A 20244-nucleotide genomic window follows, 5' to 3' on the forward strand; every position below is an offset into this window, starting at 1 on the left:
TATGTCAAGCATTTTCAAGGTGAGAGGTTACAGCCGTGGCTATCCAAACCCCATCATTACTGTCATGTGCATCAATGCATCATCAGAATGAGATGAAAGGAGGGAGTGGGAGGATAGCAAAGAGGAAGGCAGCCTATCTGTGATTTAAACCATTCAGAGTGGACAAACTACAAATGAAATTTCTTGAGCAATCAAACTTATTTGCATCCGTGAAAGCCTAATCCCTAACCACTGCATAATGCAAAGCTCAACTCATAGCCCTAAGTATAATCAGAATCAGTCGGGCATACCGCTCATAGCATGCACTCTAACTCCGGCTCTCTGTTTCACAGACACAAATCCTAAAGTTCAATCTGACAGAGTAAAAACTCAACTTGTCTTAGTAACAATAGTAATAAAACCCACAATAATAGAACATACCAAAATATTTTATTGAAAAGGCTTGTTTTTCCTTGTAACAATATAAAAAATACATTCTCATGACTAAACAACAGATGACGTATACAATACTGTTATAAAACATACAGTATAGCTTCAGGGTATAAGCCTGTGGAATGCACTTGTTGGCAGATGTATCTGGCCTTTGTGAATAATAACATTCTCTACATAGCAAACAGATATATTCTATTAGGTCAAAGTAGTGATTATTTTAAATACATTTGTTTCTATAGCGATATTTTTTTTACACTGTACACCCATGTTCCCTTTAAAGTAATGATGTAATCAGTGACAGCCCTAGGTAATCTGATCCTAATAATCCAATCGGGTTGATTGGCTGATGGTGCACTTTTCTTACACTCTATAATGACCAACACACAAACAATACAGGTATTACTCCAGTCAACCTTCGGCTTCTCTTCAGAGGGAGCTCGAGGAATAGCATCTAACACATTCACATGAACATGACAATAAACAGATGTCTACAATAACTGTATTACAACGAACAAGAATAATGATGTAATGCCAGAAAATCAAATACAGGATAAAAATCCAAAGGACAAAAAGATTAGCTTGAATGTACAATAACTGAAATGTTTAAGATAGCTGCTATAGTTTTAAGTACATCAGTTTGGTTCATCGATGGGTCTGCGACAGTATGGACAGCAGTTGTGCTGGAGCACCAGGAGCTCGTAATCCTCACTGTGAAACATCTGCAAGGAAATAGAAACATAATAACATTATAACACACACCCAAATAAAGATCTTCAAAGAAATGTTATCAATACAAGACGCTCAACATGATAGAAAAAAAAACATACAGACAAGAGGACAGACATAAACTTTGCCTGTAATTCACAACAGGTTATGGTAGCTGTGTGTCTTATAAATGCTGTACCTTGAAGCAGGTGGGGCACATGGTGATGCTCACATCAGGCAGCAGGGAGCGGAAGTATTCCCATTTGAGCGGCCTGGGCCAGCGTTTGATCAGGACATCCCTCCTGCTCATGGAGCGCAGCACAGAGTGATTCACCTTGACAGGGACAAAGTTCGAGCCCCCCTGCTGTTTGGACACACACATGAACACATTCACATTCTATTATGGACCCCCGTCCTTTCACCTTCTGCAGCTGGTTTGCCCAGTTGGTGGAATATTAATCACCTAATCTGTTCTGTCCTTTCTTACCTCAAAGCTCATTTTGGCTGTAAATGGGTCTTCCTCTGCATTATCCAAACCATCATCCATTCTCAAAGCCTGCAGCTCTGATCAGTGTTAATCAAGGACAAATCACCCATTCAATGCATACATTTCACACATTTCAGCATCATATTTTTTTCCTTGTTATGCATGTTTTCTGTAATTATATATTTTCGAGACTGGAAAAACCCTTACAAAATTATTCCTCAGAGACTATTCTAAGAGTGAGAGTGTTCAAAATGCCAATCAGTCGTGCCTGTCAGTCACGTCATGGCTGTGGGAGAACAGAGCAGACCTCAGTGCCCTTGAGTGTCTGCCGGCTAATGCAGGTTAATCCCTGCACTAGGGCTGTGGCTACGGCTCTCGGAGGGTTAGTGTCATTAAGATGAGACAGGAGAGCCTCGCTAACCCTATTAGCTCAAGAGCTAAGATGACTTAGCTCTGACAGCTTACCCACCAGCACAGAATCGAGGCCAACGCAGACTAAACAGCTTCTTGGAACTGTCACAAGGCGGAGGAGAGTCATGTGCTTCATTTCGAAGAGATGTGCAGTGTGTTAGGGCAGAGATACATACTCTCTGGACCAGCAGAGTGAGGAGTTAATAATTCATACAGAGCTTGTGAATCATCTGTGACTTTGTGTGTATTATGCGCAGTTACATAAATGATCAAAGGATACCACCATTGTCCGTATGGTGCAAGTGTGCATTCCTCTCATCCATGTGAGGAACTTCCAGGTCAATAAGAGAAACAGCCTCCTCATCGTTGATGCCCACCTCCAGGTAGAACTGCACCAGGGGCAGCACCTCTGTACACAAAAAAATACATTAGAAAAAAAAAAGACTCCTCTCTAGGAAATACTACACACAGTGTGTTTGTGTGTCACTGACCATATGATGAAGCTGAGTAGATGAAAGGCTGCCTGCAGTTGATGCACATACTCCCCTGGTTGTTCAGCAGGGGGTTGTTGGTGGAGCAGCGGTAGCACATCATGCCCTCAATCAGATCCTGCAGTAAACACAAGGAAGCTTAATCTGTACAAGAAAGCAGGGGGATGACAGCTCGAATATTTAGTACTTATGAACAATCTACATCCAACTCGTAAACACACCTCACTGTCGTGGAAAGGTTTGGAGCGAATGGTGAGGCTGCCCCGCTCTATGGACTCCTGGAAGCGAGAGGGAATGTGCAGCTCCTGGAGCTTCTCGTAAGAATACCTGGCAAGCTTATATGCACCCAGTTTTTGACTCTGCTTGGCCAATGCATACAAGGTGTTACTAATTATCAGGTCAAGGAAAATTGGTGTAAGAATACGAGATATTGATTTTTAGACATCTCATTCATAATGAGTTACTTTTTATGTGTTTGTGTGTAGATTTGTGTGCATTTATAAATAGGTATATTCCCTCTTTTCTTTTAATGAGTAGAACAACAACCACGATAAGCCAGCAACACTGGCTGCATGCCTTGAAAGTAATACCTCGGTTAAGTTTTTGTGTGCTTGTGTGTGCTTACACAAAAATGCATGTCTGTTTGTGTTTCGAGTTGAGGAAATTGTTACTTATTTGTATTTATGTGGAGACAGATTGTTAGGAGAGCAGCTCTGAGAGTGGCTATGACAGGGCAATGAGTTGCAGCTGCAACAGCTCTACGCTGGCACTCCTCCATCACCTAAAACTTAACCTAAAACTCCTCTCCTTTCCTCTCTACTCAGCGACTCTCCAGCTCCTCCCACTCACCCAGTTCTGTTCCATGGCTGGGATTGTTGATAAATGCATGTCCTCCTATTGTTTAGTGCAGCTTTTTTGTGACATTGTTAAATTGTTCAAACCAAATCCAACGCAGTCCATAAATCTAAGTTCAAAGTTTTCCAGTTTGGCCACAGAGGATCCCAGCTGCTTAGCCTGATTTCCTCCTCAAAGGCTGGGCTTTCCTTCCTCATACCACTATGTGAGACTACATGGATTTGTCTTTGGGACTGTGGGTGGTTTTGTGTCTATTTTTTCAAATTAAAGCATATTGTTTAGTGTGTTTATGTATGTACACATATGCACAGAGTTCAGTAATCAGAGCAGTTGTTTAGATAACGGAGAATGTTCCCTCTTGCAGGCATCGTCTCCTCCTACCCATGATCACTCCTTTTCTTTCTCTCAGCAGTAGCGTGGCTTCTGCAGTGGCGCCGACTCTTCCGCTTTCTCCCTACTTCTATCTCTGTTCCACCACTTTATCATCAATGTCTCTGCCAGTCTTGATTTGAGGTTGCCATGTCTGCTGTTGCGAGTTTTCCACAGAGGAAGGGCTCCACAGTAATTTATTCTAAAAATATTTGCTTGATGCTTGATACCTTACACAATGGTAGGACTACTCTCTCAAATAGAAGGATACACTTTGGAAATGCCTGGTGGTATGTCCTTGGTGAGGTTGTTCAGGAGGAACCTGCATATGTTGAAGAGCGTCTCTGGCATGTGGGAGCTGAAGGGCTCATCCTGAAGATGAAAAGCATTAAAATGAGAGATGAAGGGATTATAAAAAAAAGCTCGCCCCTATTACTTTTTTCATCTTTCAACCTGGTCTAAAAGCAGCCTAACCCTTTGCCATGCCTCATTGGACCTCACAGTGCCCTAAAAGGGAAAGAGGAATTTGCTAAAGCAATCACTAACAGCACTTTATCCCAAAAGTTGATATAGTTCAAATCTATTGAGGCTGCCCAGGAGAGTTAAAGTGAGATATCAAAGTTTCCTGATCTGGTCGGGATCACAATGATGCCTTTGTGTTGCTGGGGTATGACCACAGCCAAGCAGAAAGCTGTAACAACAAACTGAGGACACTGACACAGGCCAGGTCACCTATATAGTGCTCATAACCAGGAAGTGCTTGTTTAAGTAGTAAGTAGGTTAGGGCTTGGGGCTTGAAGAAGACCACTGATGAGGTAGTTATCATGATCAGCAGCTGGTTACCATGGTGACAGGGGTCAGGGAGGTTTCAGGAAGCAAACCATTTTAACTGAGGCATAAAGGGCATATCTATCACTATGAGCAGTTACATGTAGTGTGTCCATTTGAAATTTCCATGTTAAGCAACTTAAGTAGAACATTTGCAAAAATAATGGCTAATAATGGCAGCTCCTGAGTAATTCAAGTTGATTAAATCCACTTTCAGTGTTCTCCCACTGAACTTAACACCTTAATCTCTCTCTTTTCTTCACTTTTTAACAACCTCTGTGCATATCTTCATTTTTTTCCTTTATCGTGTGCCTCTTTTTTGGATTGACATAATCTTGCAGAACCAGACCGCCTTCTTGTCAAACGCACAGTGGTCTGAAGAAATTTGAGTACAAAAGTTGATTAGAAAGAGGGCAGAAACATAGTGGCCTGTCAGCATACTTCAAGTGAAAAAAAAAAAACAATAATGGGAACATGTTTGTTTGTAGCCAAACAGAAATCTAACTGCATAGTAGGTACTATTTCTAGGGCTCAGCAGTTTCAATCTGACAGCCAATCAGATGACTGCCTTGTAATTTCAAAGCCTCCTCCCTGTTTTGTCTGGTCTGGCTATGCAAGATTAAGTTTGACAAAGTAAAGAATGTTCTCACCGTGTAGCGCTGAATGGAGCGATAGACATGGTAGAGCTCAGCAAGATGCTGAAAACGCTCAAACTTCTTCAGCATTTCATCCCTCTGTTCTTCGCTTTCTGGTTCAAACAATCATTGAAATACAAGGATTAACAGGGGGCAATAAATGAATCAGGATTTACAGTAAAAACTAACTGTTGTTGCAGATGGTATCAGTGCATTGGAGATGCATCTCACCTCTAGCAATGTCCAGACACTGCATAGACAGCATCCAGTAATAGTACCCTGCATCATTGAACCTGTTCTCCACCACTGCATTGTGGGTAAGCTGCTCCAGTACTTTCACAGCTTCGTTCTGTCGCCCTGCCTTGTGAAATGCTGAAGAGTGAAAGAATGAAATAGGTGATGAATGTATTGTTATCATGTGGCCTTGAGGCAATGCTGGATTTAAAGTGGCAATTCAAGACACCGTAGTTCACTTATTGCTGTGTGACATCTTTGGTGATAAGTTATCATGATAAAGCTAATTTTACACAATAAGTTCCATAAATCATTTCACATTCAAACACTAGGCAAGTATAATGACTTTTTTTTTTTCTTTAAATGAAGTTTCAGTTAAAGAAGGGAGCGCTCTTGCTACACACACACGTCATACATATAAATGCCGAGACCAATTTGTCCTTAATGAATACAAAACAGTTCTCCCAATTTTTCACATGTAATAATGAACATAAGTCTTTTCCAAAAATGGAGGCTGCTCCTGAATATCAAACACCAAAGCACTTTGACTTTAAAGCCTTGATAAACATGAGCGCTATTCTTCATGTTCCTATCACAGGGTAATTAGAAGCAGCTTTAGGGAGTTGACCCCACCAGTGACCCTGCCGCTGCAAACACAGTGGGGGTCAGAGCATACTAGTGGTAAATATTTATCAGTCTACCTAACTGGATAAAACCCACATTCAGCTGCTGTTGGTTAGTGTTAAGAAATAGCACACATCCCCTTTCCCCTAACACTAAACAAAAGCTGACAAAGATGTAAAGTACAGCGCTCGTACTCAACATTTTCTGATCAAAACTCCCAAACAAATACATCTCACCAAGGATTGTTAAAGTCAAATAAATATTCATTTACAGAGATGAATGACCTTTATAAATCTGTTAAAAGACTTTAGATTGATTGCGTTTAACAAGAATTTGTTAAATTTGAAAGTGATAAGTATGATAACTAATAAAAGACGTATGCAAACATAAGACATTGGAAATATGAAAAATGAGAAAACAGTTAAATGGCCTTTAGGTGATGATGAAAATGCTGAAGATCGACTATAAAGTCTTGGAGGTCCAGAACCCCATTCTGGGAACAACTGAGCTTAACTTAAAGCCCAAAAATATGTACCCAATCAATTCAGCCTACTGTTAACCATCTGTAAAGCTGTCATTGAGAAGTACCAGCGCGGTGGACAGGCCAGAATCTTGGACTCCATTGCAATCACTAGTAACACAATTCTGTCTAACTAAAATATACACAATCAGCAAAATGCATGTCCATGAGCAAGCTCCAATACAATCAGGCCTGTTCAGTCATGTATTCTATGTCGAGACAGGCAGAGGAAGATTATGTAGAAGAGGAAGTATGCCTGCTGAGATCATAATTATAAATCTATGAGCTGATTATAACTATGGTTACAGTCGGTAATCATCATCAGAGCTGCTTGTAGTACTGGTGATTAGAGGCATGCATGCATGTCATTCAGTTAACAGGCAGCCCAGCTCTGTTCTGCTGTGCTCCAGCAAAGAGGATCATGTTTTACAGTGGATACAGAGAATCTCAAGGAAGTAGTGAAACATGTCTGCATCCAGTGCAGGGCAGGCTTTTATCACTTCCATATGTAAACACTGGCTATGGCTGTAGACTTCAATGATCACTGAAAGAGGCTTGGAAATACATTTTGAAGAAGAATATTAATGCTATCCTATATAAGCTGACTATGGGTGGTTTAAATGACCTAGACAGTCTCTCTTGAAAGACATTCATAGTGTTACACTTAGTTGGTGAAAAGTGACAAGTGTGTCCTGTCTTACTTTTTCATTTACACACAACTAGCAAATCACAGCGTGAAGTTTGTTTGAATGTCAGATTGTCTGTTACGTTACGTAAATAATGGGACACAGCCCCCACCCCAGTGCCGTGAACACCCCATCCAACATCAGAGAGGTGTCAGGGGAAGGGGTTTCTGAAGCTATTGGACCATAGAACAAGTTCAGAGGCATACTGAAAGCATACTGTTAGTGATACAAACTCACCCTTCTGTGCTTCCTCAAAGCGATCATTCTCAGCCAACCACTGGGCATAAGGCACAAAGACGTTGTTTTTGAACTGGGGGTGCTTCTCTACCAGCGAGAAGGCCTGAGAAAAGGGAAGGTGGGAGCAAAGAGGAGACATCAGCTGTAATGCAGTACATGTGACCAGCTGAGATGTGATTTTTTAAGTTACACAGAATGTAATATATAGAGAACAGCTTCAGACTGCCATGGGTAATTATGGCTGAACTGCAGTCGATTAGGGACATGAAAGTTACGACACATTATTCAGAGAAACACACATTACTTCCAGTCAAAACATTGCTACAGCATTATTCATTAGCTGAGAACAAAGAAAAGCACATGAGCTAAGTTGATATCACACTCAATTAGAATTGCATCTGCAGCTTGTAAGCCGTTTGAATGACAGGGTATAAAGAGCTATTGTAGTGCCCTTTGGACACATATTTACCTGTCATAGTGACTGATTAATCTAAATGTCCTGTGGCAAAACCTGAGCCAAGAAACACAAACCAGTCATACTATACAGTAAAAGAGAGGAAGAGTGTGTGTGTGTCCCAGGCCTGTGAGCTCAAAGTCATAAAAAAAATGCTTTGTTTTAGAGAGGAGTGGGTGCCATGAATAGCATCCATATGGTCCATGCTGTAACTCAGTCTGTGCTCTGTCTTGTCATGGTGTCCACCTCCCCCAGTGAAGCACATAAAGCCTAACAGTTCTCTCAACCTCGGCCTCCCTCCCTCTGCTCTTTCGTTTTTCTCTCTGAGGATCAAATAAATATCCAGGAAGACTTCCTCACACATTAAGCAGAATCATGTGATCTTGATTTGATGTTCTGTTTTTGGCTCGTCTGTCTCAGCATGCAAATCATCAATGTGCATCTCTGTAACACCTTTAACTCGATTAAAGACTGCAAAAGGATTAAAGAAATGCAATATTTTCTTCTTTTCTGAACTGCATGATCTGCCCTGATGGAGGAATTCGAGTGGAAGCACAGCTTTAAGCTGATACTCTTTCAGTGCAGTAGTGTTTTGTGCTTCTCACTCTCTAATCATCATGTGGGCATGGATTCAGAGAAATCCTAAGCTGGATGATTAGCTCTGCAGTGTTGTATGGTTTCAGTTTGTTAGTGTATAAGGAAATTAGGCAGCTGTATTGTCTTATTGTTTGCATTCAGCTGTGGTTTCTTTAACAATTACAGTACACTTTACTGGAGATCCCTGCAAAAACTGAACAAGCCATGAACGAAAAGTGGTTTATGGTTTATGATATGAGTTTCTCAGTACCACAGCAGTTTATTTAGCACAGTCCTATGTGGTTCACATTATATTTATGTGACTGTCTCCGGACACACTATATATAAGTCATGATGAGCTGAGCAGGTGTGCCTCCTGTGTGCTTAAGTGTGTCAGACCTCTTCCCAGTGCCGGGTTTCCACATGCAGCTGCACCAGAGCCTGCAAGTCTCCCATCTTGGAATAAGTCTCTGAGGCATAGCCATGGTGCTTCAGCCTCTTGAAGTAGAGCGCACATTTACCCAGCGGCTCGCGCTCAGCCTTGTCCAACTTACGAGCGATGTCGATCAGCCTGGATGAGAGGAGAGAGGAGTGAGCACACACAGAGAGGACATGTGCAGATAAACCGTAAAATGGAGGTCTGCTGTATCAAACTATGCTCATGACCCCAAAAAGAGTATGAGCAACCCAGGGTCACTAGCTGAATCTGATGGTTAAAGAGTCCTGACTGTGTTAAGCTGCAGTGTTTGTTGTGCTGACCCACTGGTAGCAGCACAGAAGGCTAGCAGACAGTGGGTCAGATGGAGTCAGTGGGGATATGATATGACCACCAGATACTGGCTTATCATTTTGGCTGGTTTTCACACACCTCACATTCCCATTTACACTTGCATTAGTGAAAGCTAATGAAAAGGTTATCCTTTCCTGCATGTCAATTATACCTTTTAATACCAATTCTCAATGTCAGAGACATATGTTCTCTGTATTTACTATTAGTACCTTGTACTACCTACTTAAACATGTCAAATTAGGAGTACGCAATGGTTGCAGCATCTTGATGCCTTAGTTGGTGTAGAGCTTTACAAGCTTCAACTGTGGATCATAGTTTAAATCTGGTACTTCATTGTATTTTGCCTGTTATTCCACTAAATAATTGTCATTCCCCTAATCTTAGAGTATTTGGTCAATGTCTGTGTCTCAAACCTACAAAGCCAAATGACAGAATTCCACCACTGAGAAGAATTGAGAAATTTTTAGCCTGAGAGTGTAGAGTGTGAACATTTCTAACCATATTAACTTTATATTACTCTCATATGTTCAGTTATTAACCAAAAGAACTTAAACTAAAAGAAGCAGTTTGGATAACATTTATAAATTTGGGGAAAATTGTGCACAAAAATCTAACCTTTTCTCAGTTTAGAAAAGGTTAAACAGGAATAACAGTGTATCTTTCGGGTGGAAAACTGATCTACAGTGTTTCATACATTGATTGACACGTACATGTCTGCCCAGCCATGCTCGCCTATAATGTCTATGGCTTTGAGATGTTCTCCAGCTGACAGGTACATCTCTGCTGCTGCCCGCGGCTCCTTGCTGCTCTTAGCCCAGTCTGCCTGCTTGGTCATCAGGATCCGAGAGCTGTTCGGGTCTGTGGCTCCAACAAACTCCTGCAAAGAGAAAGACACAGTTACAAACTTACTAATATACCAATTGATAAATGAGAAATCCTCATTAATACTGATGACAAGTGAGTAATCTAAATGAAGAGAAAGAGAAGTCCAGATCAGACACACAAAATCATGTGTGTTTAGGCCAAGACAGGAGGAGGAGAGTCAACCAAAAAAGTGGGCAGTTCGAAGATCTTTCACTCCGGTGTCCATCCTATCTAAAACAAACAGCCTGTGGGACCAGATGGCCGCACAGCCACATAAATATACAGCAGCCACATCAAATACACATACAATCTGATACATAAGGATACACAAATACACATGAACAAGTCGTGACTGTGTCATCCGTTCCAGCAAAGTAATGGTAATGCTGATGATCAAAGTGTCCCCCCACATGTAAACATAATAAAGCATAAATTTCTCTCAACTCCTACTGACCTCCTCATCAAAGTGCTCATGCAAGAGCAGATGCTCACCTTACTTCTCTCCATTCGTGCTCCATTTCCAATGTAACTATGTGTGTAAGTTAGCCTTGTGCTGTACAGGGAGGGGTGTGTAAAGGCACGGTGTCTGTGTGCACTGATCAGATGATATATGTGGAGATTGTAGTGATATATGAGGAGGTGAAAGACCGACGGTAAAGGGGGAACGTTTGAACATAGTGCAGGGCCCCAACTTGGCATAACTGCACATGATGAAGAAAAACATATGTTCTACACCCTTAATATGTGCAATGCTTTCCAGATCTTTCTGTCTGTATTGATACAAAGGTATGCTGTGCATGTGCATGTATGTTGTTGTCAATCAATGTTTTAATCACCTTGGCATACTCAAACATGCGCAGGTCAGTATACATGCTCAGGGCTCTTGATTCATGGCCGGTGCGTTTGTAGAGCTTGGCTGCCTCATGGAATTTCCCCTGGTAGGCATAGACGTCTGCCAGGAACAGCTCATTGTCGTTCTCACCCCGCTTCTTCCTCTCCTGCAAATCAGTCAACACAAATACTGGCATATAAGCAGCGATAAACACTCACATGCATGCACACACACACACACACACACACACACAACAGTGATACATGTGCGGTCACACACATAATGAGTCAAGAAACACAGAGGGCACTAGAAACTATTGGTTTGCTGGATGCAGTAAGTCTGTCAGGTCGACCTTCACTAAACTCTTATACCATCGGTCAAAATAAAATGAAAAAAAACAAACAATTAACATTTCTTTCGTGTCACTGGAATGGAGCACACTTTCAAAGAAGAACGTGACCATTTTCAAAAGGAAACACAGCAGAAACTTTCTCCTAGTGCCAGCCAAGTTCAAAAAGGCTAACCTCTGCTCTGCATGCAATATTGTAAAGGAATGTGCATCTGTTTAACTGCATGTAAATGTTTGCTTGCACATGTGTGTGGACCGGACCCAAGAAGTTCAGTAAGGATATAGGTTCCTCCCTTGTTTAAAGTTTTGAAGTAGAGCCCAGAGAAAAGCCTAGCAATTAAATTTATGATGACAATAATAACTGTGATTGCCCTAGACTCCCCTAAGCCATGTCATAACTTTGATGATGTCATCTCTAGCCAGAAAAGAAATCAGCAGAAAATGTGAACTTGGCATTACACAATATTTGAAGGACTTTTTTTTTCTGTTTCTGAGGAATTAAGTATTACCTCAATGCTATTGATGAGCTCCAGGTAGCGCAGGTCTCTGATTCTAATGAAGGCCTGAAAAAGGGAAAAGTAAAGAAATAGTTTAAATGATGGCCTCTTAGAATTTCAGGTCTTGTGTTTTCTTTTGTAATACAAGCTTCTTAAAAATCCTAACTTAAAGATTCAATATCAACATTGCCTGTGTTTATATTCGGCTGCCTGGATAATGTATATCTTGTTAATTGGTGTGAACATTTTGTGTGAGTCCAACTGGCCTTCTTAGCAGTTTCAAAGTCAAGTCCCTCCAGGGCTTCTGTGGCTAAATCCCTCCAGTCACTGTCTGTCACACCCAGACAGGCGATCTGGTAGGCCTCCTTAAACATCTTCCTCTCCAGGTACTGGTACATGGGTGCTGACTGGAAAGAGCAATAATACCACAATCAAAAAGCATTCAAAAATTAACATTGTGAAAACAGCAGCAAACTAATCAAGTAATGTGAGGACCACCAACAAAATCAGACCCTCATCTTATGTCAATAACTGATAGAAAAGCAGTCCATACAAGTAATTCTTGTCTTTATAATACAAGCCAATACCATGATATTTAAGATACATTGACCACTGGCAATGATATGCTCTCATTTGTACAGTATGACCACATGGAACACTGTCATTGCCATCAGACTAGGACAAGCTGACAACATAGCACACACCTGAGGCACCTCCACAGCCGACATGGAATAGACATGGAGACAGAAAATCTTAGAGCCATTGTAGCCGACCATAAAGCCTTGCATCTTCTGCTGGTGTACAGGGAAGTTGCTAGCCTTGATGTTAAGGTACCCGTTGCCAGAGAAGCACAGCATGTCCTCACACTGGGTGTTCCAGGCCACACTGTTAGCATTAGGCTCCTACAGGGAGAGCAAAAGAGAGGAGGCGGGTAAAGGAGGGTAGTGGGGGATATGGTCTCAAGGTGATTGTGGAACACAGACCAGGCAGGAGTACATGAGTATAATATGTACGTGTACTTTATAATACTTATAATAATAATAATTATACTTAAATGCATGTCTGTATTTTATTCCACCCCACTGAAACTCTGAAATGCATTCTAAAATCTGCCAAGTTAGGTCCCTCAGCCAAACAATATACTCTCTCCACTGTCAGCTGACCTGAAAAAGCAGTTCTTTGCTGTTGATGTCATAGACCAGGAGAGTGTTGTGCTCATCCACCACAGCCAGTTTATTGCGGGAGGCGCTCATGTCCAGGCAGCGCACCGACGTTGACAGTTTCAGCAGCGTGATGGGAAACGGGTTGTCAACAAATATCTTCAGGATCTACATCACAAAGACAGAGAACTGATCATCATAGGTATCATTGGTACTACTGCTAGTTAATCCAGTTATAATAAATGTAAACACTATGGGGGATGTATTTTATGTGCCATCCTCATGCAAATAAATCTCATCTTCTTCATGAGAAGAAGATCACTTCAAATTCCTTGACTCGCTTGTGAGCATGAGATCCATTTCTAAGTCATCTTCAGTCATCTTGCTGTGGGAATGCATTTTCTTGAAATACTCACAGCTCCATTCTTTAATCCCACTAGTAGGCCCTCTCTGCCTGGTGGACCACCAATTACTTTGATGTAGCGAATTAGGGACTCCATCACCCATTCTTTTTCCCTGACGCTGGTGAAGGACAGGCACTGGAGCCTCTTCTCCTGCACCAGAGCAGAATTGGGAAAGTGAGACCGTAAATACATGTAACACAGGTTCGGTATGACCATATTATTCTGTTTTCATCATTTCACAGTGTGTTAATCTCACCCTTTATACTACTTAAACACACTTGTAAATGTCTAACAAATTTTAGCACATTGTTTTGTTAAACACTGCAAAGTGTGGTTGAGTGCCAGAAAGCAATGCTATAAAGATAAACAATGATTTGATTTGACACAGACATACACGGCCCATATGAGCAAAGCCCATTTATAGGGTCTGAAAACTGTCTGAGCCATGAAACACGAGCATGGATGTTAGAGAGAGATCTGAAGAACCTCTGTCGCACAGAGACAGATTTGAAAGGAAATAACCTCTGGTGGCTGCTCCTCCTCCCTTGCAGCCTCTGTCAAACACATAGAGACAAGAAGCAGAGGGGAACCCCAAGAGACACCCACTGGTTCAGCAGACTGTGGTCCTTCCCTTTCATTCAACTGTCTCACTTTATCCAGTTTGAAGAGGGTTGAGAGACAGAGCCCGTAGAGCTCATGCACAGCTGGAGCCTTTTGCAAACCAGGCAGAAACATCTGGGAAACCAGCAATTGCATGATATTATCATTTTTCTCTGGGCTGTTTGGGCTAGTAGTGAACGGCTGAACACTGATTCATTCTGCTTCCATTATGTTAATAGTGCTCAAATGTCTCTACAGCCTCTTGCACAATCTGTCAAGTGTGCATTAGTGTAATTTAGAAAGAACAAGAGGTCAGAGTTTGGCCTGACAAGCATAACTAAAGGAAAACTGTTTGTCTCATTATGTCAAAAAAAAAAAAAACCAAGACACAAACAGGCTTTGGTGGCAACAAGCAAGAAACTTTGAGTTAGTACGTTTAAATGAATATTTTGGGCCGAGATACTCTTATCTCTTTTCTGCCTAACCTGACACAGGATGATATGCTGGGAGCAGACTACCAGCAAGTTGCATTCAAACTTCCTGCAAATTTTCTCCTTGATGCGGTAGTGCATGTCTGAGGAGTCATCTGAATAGAGCTCATAGATGAGGATCTTCTCAGGCAGCTGGATGGCAAGACGGTTTCTGTAGATGGCGATCTTCTTCACAAGCTCACGGCACTTGATCCTCACTGGGGGAAAGAAGGAAATGAAAGAGAAAGTGAGCATGTAAGGGGAGATGAGGAAGGATTGATTATCTAAGCCAATGCATCCTTCTGAATAACTCAAAATCCCCTCTACAAATTATCTTCGCTCCTTGTGTAAAGGAGACTTGACCAAAATGGGGTGGACTTTCCCTCAAACTTTCCCCAATGAGACTACCTGCCCTTACATAATATTCAATCATTGGATGACTGTTGATATGACTAAAATGGGTGATGTGACAATAGGAAATTTATAATTAATTCCAATTAAAGTCATAAACATTTTGCAAGTACAATTCAAAAAATACTGACTCCCTCTCTAACTGTGATGGACTGGCAGTAAGGTCCTCTAACATAAATTTCCTGTCACTCACACAAAAGTGTACCTTTTTGTTCAGTGATGAGGTGCTGAACAATGACATCAGTCATGCTGTCTCTATAAGCATAGCGATCCTTGTAAAGGCCGTGAACTGTACTGAAGATAAGTTGGTAGCAGGCAATGGTCCCATCCTGGCAGCCCAACACCTAGATAAGAGATAACAATGTAGCAGTACATCCTATTAACACCTCTAAGAAAAGACTGTGAGAGTGGGAAAATGTTGCTGTTGCTAAAGTATCTACACAGCAGAACTGAGAGAATCTGCCAACAACCAATTCTCTCTTGTATGCCTCATCACATTCAGTTAAATATAGTGAAAGGAAAAGCTGTAAAGGTGTTACTGTAAAATAAAATGACTTGTGTATCTGTGTAGCTGAAGAAGGGGTGTGTTATCAGATCAAGAAAATGTATCAAACGCAGATTGGTACTCTGTATGTTGGGTGTGAGCTTTATCAGTGTTTTACATTCTCCTACCACTTCTCTAACACTGACACACACATTATTATTTAAGGGTTGGATAACTTCTCTAGACATATGGCCTCACAAGCTGTAGACCCACCACGAAGTTGGAGTCAGGCCTAACCCGGCACGTCCAGACCCAGGCATTCTGCTCTCCAATGGTGCCTAGCCGTACACCATCTTTTGTGTAGAGGGAGGCCTGTTTATCAGACCCGCCCATGACTATATACTCGCCCTTAGAGAAGTAACTGACGCAACATGGGTCATAGGTTAGAGTCCTGTCTTTTCCAATCTGAGAGACAAAGAGAAAAGCGGTCATAAAACCAAGAACAAAACAAGTATTTCTCATATTTATTGCTCAGAGGACTGGGCCAACACACATCAAAGTGCCTCAAAGCTTTTTTCTGGTTTAAATAGCCTCTATTGTATTAATGTTCAAAGTGCATTTGCACAACATCACATCAGTTCCTCAACTTTGTGCATCTGTTTCTCCTCACTTTAGAAAAAAGTTGCCTGACAATCCATAGTTATTTTTCTTTCATTGCAAACAATTGCAATGGTGTTCTAATCAAAACAAAGTGTTCACTTAAATAGATAAATAGGCCGATGACAATATATGAGCCTAAGGCAGAATGGCAGAGTAATGAAGACTGCATATTTGTCTATAATTACAGAATTGCCCACAGGGAATTTAGGAGGAAGGGGGGGGGGGGGGGGGGGGGGGGGCAGTGCGGGGGCCATTAAAGCATAGCAGGATCACGTCCAATGTGCTGTTATGGTTTCAATAGACCCTGACAGCCTGATTACAACAGGAAACACAGCTCTTAAACTTAGTAGTGTTTCCAATACCATATATTTTGGATATACCTATTCTTGTTTTCTTATGCTATAACGAGTGGTAGCACATACAGTGGACTGATAGCATTTCAAAATAATATTAGCCTTTTGGTACTCCCCAAGCAATATAATGAGACCTTCACTCATCTAAATTTCCACCTTACAGAGTCTCAAGTGACAGAAAAGAAAGATTTGTTTTATAAGTATATATTGCACTAATGAGACCCAGTGTACATGTATATTTCCAAGCCACTTTACTGTTTGAACGTAAGCATATAGATTGAGAACGTTCATCACATAGACTTGTGATATTCACCTGCTTTCCACTGAGCTGATAGAAGGAGAGCTTCTGACCCCAGTCTGCCACAGCCAGAATGTCATTGTGCTCATCCCTGTGAAAAAACAACAAAATTACTCCTTGTCAACATATTGTACTGAAGGGGCTTTGTCTGTTTAGGTAATGATGAAAGCGCTAATGAGAGTAGAGAGCCCACCCTTCAACTAAGGGACATATGGTCAAGCCCTTTCCTCTATCAAAGGAAAGGTTTTTTTACTCTTAACAGATTTAATTGTATACCAGGAGACAGTATTGCACTTACCTTTATTATTTTTATATGTACCTTTATATGTACCATCTATGCCCTGAAGAATTCACCCTGTCGAAGCATCCATGAGCAAGACAATGAATCCCTAGCAGCTCAAGAGACACCATTCCCTGGCTGATCTGACCTCCCTGTGATGACCAATCATATTTCCTGTAGAAACCCAATAATAATATATCTGGTGCATCTTGTCATTGAGTCTCATCACTGCTATATTCTCCTCCACGCTTGCAACATTTCATCATCCTGTCTGCCCTTTACTCTTAAATAACCTATTCAGTAGTCCACTGTAGTGTCTATAACCTTGCACCTTGCTTTGGCTATAGAGGGCATCAAGGAGGAGAGATAACTACTCCAAGCCATTATACGGCTCTCCTTCACAGAAACAGTCTTACCACTCCCTGGTTGACCACTGCCACCTGCTGGCCCCTTACAAGCTATTGACTTAAAATGCAATGTAGTCTCAATAGCACATCAATATATAGAATCTTGGGAACATGGATGGACAAAGAACAAGTTTATGTGGCAGTGTGAGGCATTAGCTTGACTAAATTGTTGAAGGTGAGATAGCAGTCTGTTTTTCTACTAACTTAGAAGGGTTCCAGGCAATGGACCAGATAGGAGAGGAGGAGCCTCCTGGACGCTCTATCTTGACTTTCTCCTCTCCGTTCTTGTTTCGTATGCTCACTACTCCATTCATCATGCCAAGGGCAAGGTATTGGCCATCGTTTGTCCACCTGCAGTCAAATGAGACCCTTTAATATAAATGTGTCATGAGAGTGTACAGCTGTTGCAAATAGTTACAGTTAAAGACTTTACTTACCCACAACATGTTATTTTGCTGCTAACTTTATGTTTGTTCACAGATTTTTGCTCAGGTGACCAAAGCCCTAAAAATGGAAAAGGTGCTCAGATGATCAGTGCTCCATGTGGGCTTTCTCTCTTCTGAATAGTTTTATAGTATATTATGTATAAAACTTTAAAATACAGAACAGAATTACATTCATGGTGCACTCACCAAAGTCCCCAGAAGAGCAGGAGGCAAGTTGGTGAGTGACAGGGTTGTAGGCAACACACTGGATAGAGTCATTGTGACTACAGATAAAGACATGAAAAAATAAAAAAGAGTTTTGGAGGAATACACACTACAGAGGGAGCATTAGTATTAAAGTGATGAGCAAGAGAATGACACTTACGTATATTTTAAAATACCCTCCAGTTTAGATGTCCAGATGATGATACTTTTGTCTGCTGACCCAGAGGCAAACCTTTTACCTGCAGAAGAATGTAGCGATTAATAAGATAACACTGATGACTGATGAAGGAAAATATTGTATATAAATGGAAAGTCTGTTGAGTACCATCTTTGGCATAGGCCACACAGTACACTATGTCTTTGTGTCCTTTTAAAGGCTGGATAATAGATCCATCTGCTGCGTCCCAAACCTGAAAAAAATAGATAAAATAAATTAAATGTAATAAAATACATGTTTTCTTTAGATGTATGCATTTCTTGGCCAACGAAAACAGGTAAGCCTTACAAGGACACGATGCCCTGCAGCAATGATGAGTTGGCTACCATCTGGCTTGAAGGCAAGGTCATAAACACTGCAAAAGAGAATAATGGATTTGTTTTGAAATGGTTTTTCAGTCAGTTGACCGACAACAACAAGGAAACATGTGGAACATATTCGTAAGTTCCAGCTTCTCAAACGTGAAGATTTGCTGCTTTGGTCAGTTTTCTTTAATAATTTGGGCAGGACTTCCCTTGGCAAATTACATATTTTGTTGATTTTTTTAGTGAAATAAAGTATATTTAACTCTGCAGCAAACAGACATTGAAAAAAATGTGATGCACTATTACTTTTTATTTCATGAAGGTACAGAATAGAAAGACTTTCTATTCCTGATATAGGAATTTTCACGTACTCTTTCTGTAGATCATTCTAAGTTCTGAAATATTTTTAAGATGTCTTGTACACACAGCGTGTTTGTATTTACTCATTTGGCAGACGCTTTTATACAAAGCAACCTACAAGTGAGGGACATCTCTACCCACAGATTTTCAATGATCTTCAAAGTCAAGACTGTGAGGGCCATTCCATAAGCTTCAGTTTGTGGTTCTTGATGTAGCACATGGTGGATTTTGAAGTGTATGTATAATGAATGTATAAGCCAGCCTCTTTTCGGTTCCACTTTCTTGACTGACTGCATGCCATCTACCTCCAGTATTTGCTGTTTAATTTCTTTTTCTATTGTTTCAAAAGTTCATGAGATCAAAAGTAACAGTAACATTAGAACATTTAAATGTCTGTTTGTCACAGGGATTTACTATTTTTGACTTCAAAATACAGGCAAGTGTTACTTGCCTTTTTGCAAACAACTGTAGAATAAGTGAAAAATATCTGACAGATAAATAAAATCTGAAGCCCCACAGCCCTATCAATACGTCACTGTTTTGTAAAAACACAGAATTAGTTGATAAAGCAAATAAAGCTGACTGTTCATTTTACAGCCTGTTATCTTGAGTTGACAGAGGTATAGATAACTTCATATTTTATATACATTGGTACACTACGTTATTCACATCAAGCAATGGTGTGCAGCAACAACCAAGACCTTACTGTTCACGAGAGCTAGTTAGCTCCGACCTAATGTATCCTGTTTCAAAAGAAAGCTGACAATCAACACTATTAATAGGAAAATATTCTTTTGCATGAAAGCTTACATACAAGAAATACAAACCGGCTTCGGCATCACCGTCATTTATCACCGATAATCAATTTGCTGCGGGGCTAATGCTAGCTAGCTGGTTAACCCTAGTTGACATAGCAACCGCCGTTGCTAACCACCTAGCGTTACATCCCAGCACAGAGCATACGCTGACAGCGAAATATAAATATCCAGACTCTTACCATTCACTTGTTTCTTTCCATGCTAGAACGGCTCTCATTTCCACCTTTTCACACAAACCGATGTTTTTATCAACAGGTTATTGTTGTTTGAGCAATCGTTTTTTCATACTAAGCTCTGTTTCCAAGAGTCGTTCGCACTGCGCAGACTCGCATTCAGTGTTGCCAGATTTGACTAGCAAGAAGTAGTGATGTTCTCAGGCAAGTTCTTCACTTCTGTTTAAGAAGTGTCTACAATTTCTAAGCAGTTTCATGGACGTTTATTTGCGATGGACATCAGAAACTATTGTATCCTCGGAAAGTATAAATCCCACT

General features: G+C 40.9%; 1 protein-coding gene across 1 annotated transcript; it reads right to left on the reverse strand.

Moving 5' to 3' along the window:
* Window positions 1–412: 412 nt before the first annotated feature.
* ift122 (intraflagellar transport 122 homolog (Chlamydomonas)) lies at window positions 413–20085 on the reverse strand. The gene is made up of 29 exons (XM_056384299.1): window positions 19933–20085; window positions 18559–18625; window positions 18379–18463; window positions 18214–18292; window positions 18036–18112; window positions 17841–17907; window positions 17608–17754; window positions 16732–16807; window positions 15679–15870; window positions 15127–15265; window positions 14526–14728; window positions 13453–13590; window positions 13040–13204; window positions 12581–12778; window positions 12143–12283; window positions 11889–11942; window positions 11035–11196; window positions 10045–10211; window positions 8944–9115; window positions 7515–7617; window positions 5445–5585; window positions 5229–5326; window positions 4022–4122; window positions 2748–2913; window positions 2527–2644; window positions 2316–2444; window positions 1625–1701; window positions 1337–1501; window positions 413–1151 (listed from the first exon to the last, which is right to left on the reverse strand). The coding sequence occupies exons 1-29, from the start codon at window positions 19968–19970 to the stop codon at window positions 1065–1067; spliced, it is 3552 nt and encodes a 1183-aa protein (XP_056240274.1). The 5' UTR covers window positions 19971–20085; the 3' UTR covers window positions 413–1064.
* Window positions 20086–20244: the final 159 nt, after the last annotated feature.

Source organism: Seriola aureovittata, chromosome 9 (genome assembly GCF_021018895.1).
Source record: "Seriola aureovittata isolate HTS-2021-v1 ecotype China chromosome 9, ASM2101889v1, whole genome shotgun sequence".
NCBI classification, from domain to species: Eukaryota; Metazoa; Chordata; class Actinopteri; order Carangiformes; family Carangidae; genus Seriola; species Seriola aureovittata.

What these genes read in the sequence shown, in the direction of transcription:
- ift122 (XM_056384299.1), bottom strand. Translation starts at nt 19,970, where the DNA reads ATGAGAGCCGTTCTAGCATGGAAAGAAACAAGTGAATG. An exon ending in TGTGGCCTATGCCAAAGATG is followed by an intron (nt 18,293 to 18,378) that starts GTACTCAACAGA and finishes ATTCTTCTGCAG; the next exon opens with GTAAAAGGTTTGCCTCTGGG. An exon ending in GCACCATACGGACAATGGTG is followed by an intron (nt 1,702 to 2,315) that starts GTATCCTTTGAT and finishes AACACTGATCAG; the next exon opens with AGCTGCAGGCTTTGAGAATG.